Raw genomic sequence first — 7,237 nt, forward strand, 5'->3', positions numbered from 1 at the left:
AAGTTTCTTTACCTTTCGATTTAAATTTTGTGTACGTTTCATGCTTATTTTTATATATGTTTCCTATATATGAGTTCGATCACACATAATACATTTTTATTCAACCGTAAAAATTGAAGTTACCGACCTTGTATGTTACTCTACAAACAACTACAACGTTACCAAACTTTTGTCAATATAATTACCAAAATTAAATTTAAATCCATTAGTGTCACCGCAACAAATGACGAGTAAAATCTAGTTAAAACTAAAATGATAACTATCAAGTGGTTACATATATTTGTAGTAATTTTTTGTTTGACAATACCTAGATTCCAGTAGACCATTACCTCTGTCTATCTAACCATGGTAACTCTCGTTGCCGACTCAGAACCATGGCTAGACTCCGAAGTCCCAAGTGCAAAAATCACAACCAAATCATTTGAATCCTTCATCGATTACACAGATTGTTTTTAATCCATAAGAAATCACTACCAAATCGCAGAAAATATTTTAATTTAAAACAGATTGGTGATTTTGTATTGGTTTAAATCCATTTCCATAGTTGAAGCAGAGTGATTGAAGTGTTGATCATCGTTGAGGTGGATACCAAATAAAACGTATGTATTGGTTTCTTTGCTCGTCTTCTTTCTCATCTTTGAAGTGGATATTGATTAAAACGTATTTAGGTTCGCTACCACATGCTTGTTCCAAAAAAAATGTGATTATAGTTCATAATAAGTGTTTGATGAAATGCCTAAATGAATTTTTTGAATTTAATGCTTCATTTATTGTATGACTTGTTCATAGCGCAGTGCTGTGGTTTCATAGAATGTTAGAAAACAATGAACATTTACAGGAGACAAGTACTTAACTGGTAAAATCTTGTTTCGCTAATTTCTCATATTAAAAAAAAGCCTCTTTGTATAAGGTACTAAATCAGTAACCTCTTAGCCTCTTATGATAAGATTAGTTCAGGGTGATAACAAAATACTAATTTCATTGAGCAGCTGCAGAAAATATGAAATAATTAAATAACACTCCAACATTGTCTGAGTTGTCTTCCATTTGAGCGAGCATACAGAAAAGGCTTCTGTAGAACATTGCTTAAGAACCAACATAAACTATTTAAGATTTTTCTACATATAACTGTTAGGATATTTTTTTTAGTGTTAAGATTAATTGCAACTGATACCAACAGAATATGAAAATACTTTTGTATGTATCATGTAAAACTCTATTGGTTTCTGTATTTGAGTCTATATCTATTTTGTCATGCATTGGAGAAAAAATATTGTTGCATCAGGTCAAGTCTATGATGGATGACCTTCATCTGGTAATTTTACTCTATTGGTATTTGTAACTAGAGATTGTGTCTCTGTATATATATTTTAAAACATTTTTGAAATTTGTATTTGAGTAGAAAAATTATCATTTGTATTTGATATATGTTCCTATTTTTCATGTATGTATAAACCACACCTGAAATAACAGAGGTGCCCAAATCTAGGATAATTTTGAAGCAATTATTGGTAAATTCTTTGCTCAAACAGGATCACATACACGGTATACAAGTCTCCACATTATAGGTATACTACAGGGTGCTATAAAACATATGAAATGTTTTTAACCATTAGGCATTCAAACTAATACATATAATCAGGATGCATCATAAGAAACTTAAGAAAATTACACATTGGAAGTACACAGTATCAGGCAACCAGAGATGTCAATTCAAAGCAGATCCTTCATGAACATATTTGAAACTTGGCGCATTATTGGCCTTTCTTTTGGATTTGAGTTCAAACATGCTCTTGCGATATTGAGTACTAAATTTACTTGTTTCTCAACTTGTGGTGAAGGAAGTGGAATCCGACTATCTCCAACATTTGCCAACACCAGATAATCAGCAGACAATGTTGGCAGTTCACCAGGATGCTTTCCTATGATCACTTCTACTGCAACAATCCCAAAGCTATACACATCACATTTCTCGGTTGCCACCATCGTATAAGCAAGCTCTACATCCAAAGATACATAAGACAAAAAAAGTAATATCAACCTGACATGATTCTATGAAAATGTAGAACTACAATCATATGATTACGTTACCTGGTGCGATATAACCATAGGTCCCAGCAATTGCAGTCCAATTGGATGAGTCTAGCTTTAGAAGCTTGGAAGTGCCAAAATCAGAAATATGTGCCTCATAATCAGAATCAAGAAGGATGTTGGCAATGGAAATGTCTCTATGAATTATAGGAGGTGTGCAATCGTGATGCATATAAGCCAAACCATTAGCTACAGCCTTTACAATATTGACCCTTTTCAACCAATCAACTTCTTTTGCTAAGACATCACTTCTTAAGATTGATCCAAGGCTTCCCTTTTCAAGGTATTCATAAATCAAAAATGAGTGGCGGGCATGTGAACAATATCCATAAAGTTTCACTATGTTTCGATGCCTTATGTTTGTTAATGCTCGTACCTCATTAAGGAAACCATTATGATCAACATTCTCAGATGATGATGAATGAAGTTTCTTGACAGCTACCAAATTGTTAGGTTGTAGCTCGGCTTTGTACACAGTCCCATATCCTCCAGTCCCAATGGAGTATGCTTCATCAAAATTATTCGTTGCTTTCAAGATGTCATCATATGCTACTCCTCCATCGAAACTTGTTATGGAGAAATAATCACCACCTTCTTTGTCCAATGGTTTCTGTGGAGAATGTCTCTTTTGTTTTCGATAAGCAATGAGGCCACACATGAAAAAACCAAGTAAAATTGCCCCGATAAGAGGGAGCATAATTACAAGTATGAGTTGATGATGAAAGGGATCATTTTTCTTCTCTGAGATTTGATTTGCACAAAATTTTAGTCCTGTAAAATTTCCACACAAACCTGGATTGCCTTGTAAGGACGCGTTCACAAAGTTAGAGGAAAGGGGAACTGGACCTGTGAGCTCATTGTTGGACAGGTCGATATCAATCCCACTGGGCAAACTTGTAAAAGCATTAGGAATGGAACCAGACAGTCTATTGTGGGAAAGATCGAGTATTTTCAAAATTTTCAAACTTTGAACTTCAGATGGTATCTCATTTGTGAGCAAATTCTGAGATAAATCAAGTTCCGTAAGATGAACTAATTTACCAATATCAGATGGAATTTTCTCACTGAGCTTGTTATTACTAAGATTCAAGTAGTGGATATGTTCCCATTGACTAATACTTCTTGGTATTGACCCATTCAATCTATTTGTGGATAGATCGAATACTTCAAGGAGATCACAAGATCCGAGCTCTGGAGGAATAATACCTGAAAGTTGGTTATTAGCCAAAAACAAATTCAACATACTTTTCATCTTCCCAAACTCCTTTGGGATTTCACCTACCATGTGATTGGAAGAAAGATCAAGCCTTTGTAGTTGAGTCGAATTTCCAAACTCTGGTGGTATGTTACCACTGATATTGTTATTGGCCATCACTAAGGATGTCAAATTCTTGCATTTACTCCAGTTTTGAGAAAGCTGCCCGTGAAAATTATTGTGACTGATATCAAGAAATTTTAAGCGTGGATAGATGCCAAAGCTATTGGATATAACTCCAATGAATTGATTTTGGTCAAAACGAGCCCTAATTAAGCTAGGACAATTCCGTAAGCCTCCTGAAATAGGGCCAGTGAGATGATTACCAGCTACTGAAAGATGTCGAAGCTTTCCCCCATGACACAAATCTTCAGGCAAATGACCAGAAAAATGATTATGTGACAGCTCAAGCGAATGTAGACTTCCCAATCCTTGTGGAACTGAACCAGATAATTTATTCACACGAAAAGACAGAAGCTGTAGGTTGCTGAGGTTTGCTAGTAGTGAAGGAATAGAACCGCTAAGTTGATTGTTGCTTACATCAAGCTTAATTAGAGACTTCAAATTCCCAAGTGCAATAGGAATGGAACCAGAGAGTTGATTTTCTCTTAGATAAAGGAAATTCAAATATGTCAAATCACCCAATGATGAAGGAATAGAACCAATAAGTGTATTGCTGCTCATATGAAGGTCAGTGAGAAACATCAAATTCCCAAATTCAATAGGAATGGGGCCGGAGAGTTGATTGTGGTGCAAATAAAGGAAATTCAAAGTTGTCAAATTTCCCAATGATGAAGGAATAGAACCACTAAGTTTATTGTCGCTCACCACAAGATCGGTGACAGACTTCAAATTCCCAAGTTTGATCGGAATGGGACCAGAGAGTTGATTTTTGTAGAAATAAAGGATTTTCAAAAATATCAAATCACCCAATGATGAAGGAATAGGACCACTAAGTTGATTGTTGCTCACATCAAGAGTAGTGAGAAATGTCAAGTTCCCAAGTTCAATAGGAATAGGACCAGAGAGTTGATTTTGACTTAAATGAAGGGAATTCAAAGATGTCAAATCTCCCAATGATGAAGGAATAGAACCACTAAGTTTATTGTCGCTCACCACAAGATCGGTGACAAACTTCAAATTCCCAAGTTCAATAGGAATGGGACCAGAGAGTTGATTTGTGTACAAAAAAAGGACATTTAAGGATGTCAAATCACCCAATGATGAAGGAATAGAACCACTAAGTTGATTGTTGCTCGCATCAAGAGTAGTGACAGATGTCAAGTTCCCAAGTTCAATAGGAATAGGACCAGAGAGTTGATTTTGTCTTAAATAAAGGAAATTCAAAGATGTCAAATCACCCAATGATGAAGGAATTAGGCCATATATATTGTTTGAGTCTAGGTACAAGTTGGTTAGCCTGTGCAGGTTTCCTATTTCAGGTGGGATTACTCCAGAAAACTTATTCTTTGAAAAATCAAGATAGACAAGTTTGGACAAGAGTCTTATTTCTGGAGGGATGGGGCCAAAGAAGTTGTTCATAGCGAGATCAAAATGTGTAAGATTGTATAGTAAAGAGAATGAAAATTGGTGGAGTGAACCTTTTAAGCCAGATGAACTGAGGTTCAACTTGTGAATGCTCCCATCAGCGTTGCAAACTACTCCAAACCAAGAACTGCATGGAACTGATGCATTGGAATTCATAGGGAAGGGAATCCATGAAGAGAGTAAGGAGTTGTTTGGGATTGTAAGGCTTGCTTTCCATTTAAGAAGTGCATTTGCCTCCTTTAAAGAAGCAGAAGCGAAATTTGGTATGGGGGATAGAGTGATGATTAGTAGAGCTAAAGAGAAAAATAAAAAGTTTGAAGAAGACATTATTTGCTTTGCCATGTTACTTAATGAAAAAAGAGGATTTACATGTCCTCATTTATACTTGAGCTACACTATTTTCTTGTTTTTTATTTTCTCTCTTCAAGAAAGGAAAATTTGGGCAATGCCATATTTTTCCACACGGAGTGTCCTTTACTGAGAAGTCATGGTCATATTTTTCTACAAGGAGTGTGTTAAACTTTTAGTGGTATTTCTCATGGGATTTTGGAGAACAACAAAGATTAATAAAGAAATTAGCAGTAGGTGTTAGCTAAAGCCAAGAGACAATTGTATCCTAGGTGATTCATGGAATTAGAAATGTAATATTATTTCAATCGATTTGCTACACATTTATATTTGTTTTTAAGTTAATTCTAATTAAAAGGTTCAATCGTAAAGCAAATGTACCTATCAAAGTTATTATATGTGAAATTGTGTATAGTTGGTTTTAAAATCAAACTGATTTCGACAAAATTACATACCAATCCGAATTTAACTTCAATATAACTATAACCTTTCTACTGGAAACTTACAATGACTAAATCTAATGAACAAAACTTTTATACTTTGTTTGGTAAGCCACAACTAACTTATTTTTTTGGTTTTTTTTATAATTATTTTTTTTAAGTTGCAATGTTTAGCAAATCAATAATAATTTATAAGCTAGTTTTTTGAAAAGTTACCCAGACTAGTTTTTCAATGGAGTTATAAAGCTTTTTAAAAAATTCTTCCAAATATACCATTTAATAATTTATTAACTATAAAAAACTTATTTCCACACAGCTTAAATAAAAACAAAAAGGAAAAATTCCGTAAACCCCAACCAAAATGACCAATCCTAAGTAGTAACCATTAAATACCAACAAATAAATATGTGAACAAACATTAACATTAAGTTTTTATATTTTTATAAATGTGTTTTTGAACAAATATATATATATATATATATATATATATATATATATATATATATATATATATATATATATATATAAACAGTTAATCGGTCAATGGTGATGGCTCCTTTATAAGAATCTAAAAAATGAAATGGACCTAGTCTTTTTCTTGAACGTATGAGTGAGGGTAGAGAAGATGGTTTAGAAGGATAATGTTATCATTCTCTGGGTTTAGTTCATCTGTCTTTTTTGTCATCTCCCATAGAGTTAGTCACAACTTTTAAAATCTAAAGTCACTTTGTATTATCAACATCTAAAAGAAATCTCATAGTAACACCGATTCAAAAATGAAAATAATCAAATAAATGATGAAAAACAACTTTATCATCATACATATAAATAATTAATTTTTGTAGTTAAACTGAAAGTAAATACAAATACATGAATAGATAGAAAAACATGGGTACTTCAAATTCACCATATGGTGCTGTGGCTTTTGGACACGTCTAGCTGAAGCTAGCCTCCGACTTCTTTATACTTACACCAAATAATCAACTATATATCTTATTTCTATTTGTACCAACTAACGGTTATTTGAGATCAATTTCTAGAAAAACTATGCATAATCGAATTTCAACATCATTTTATAATCATGTTTAAGAAAAAAACACCATATATATTTAGCAGCTTTTCGGGTCGAATTAATTATGGGGGCTCAACCAAACGAATAATAAACACCTCACAATGTCATACCCACCACAACAAAAAACCTAACCTTTAGCCCGTTGTCGTCTCAAATACCGTCGTGTCTAATACTTGTCGTCCCTACTACACGAATGTCGTCGCAAATAATGTCGTCTCTATTCATATTCCGGATATTCCGGCAACCGACCGGAGTTTTTCCGGCAAACCTCCCCGGAGGTATAGGTCGTCGCAATTGGTTCTAGTCGTCCCTAAAGGCGTCGCTACTAATGTTTTTTTTTAAATTTTTTTTTGAGAAAAAACATATTTTTTATAATATTAGTTTATATATATATATTATAAAATGCAGTTTTGATAAAAATACATAAATAAATACATACCACATTATATAAAAACATCAAACATACCATATTCCATAAAATAT

At 33.6% G+C, this 7,237-nt stretch overlaps 1 protein-coding gene across 1 annotated transcript; it reads right to left on the reverse strand.

The window, feature by feature from the left end:
• Positions 1-1,713: 1,713 nt before the first annotated feature.
• On the reverse strand, positions 1,714-5,236 carry LOC145164023 (uncharacterized). The gene is made up of 2 exons (XM_079082752.1): positions 2,092-5,236; positions 1,714-2,000 (listed from the first exon to the last, which is right to left on the reverse strand). Exons 1-2 carry the CDS (start codon positions 5,234-5,236, stop codon positions 1,714-1,716), a joined length of 3,432 nt encoding a protein of 1,143 aa, XP_078938878.1.
• Positions 5,237-7,237: the final 2,001 nt, after the last annotated feature.

The sequence above is a fragment of the Lactuca virosa genome, chromosome 3 (assembly GCF_052849685.1).
Source record: "Lactuca virosa cultivar CGN04683 chromosome 3, Lactuca_virosa_CGN04683_v6, whole genome shotgun sequence".
Taxonomy (NCBI): Eukaryota; Viridiplantae; Streptophyta; class Magnoliopsida; order Asterales; family Asteraceae; genus Lactuca; species Lactuca virosa.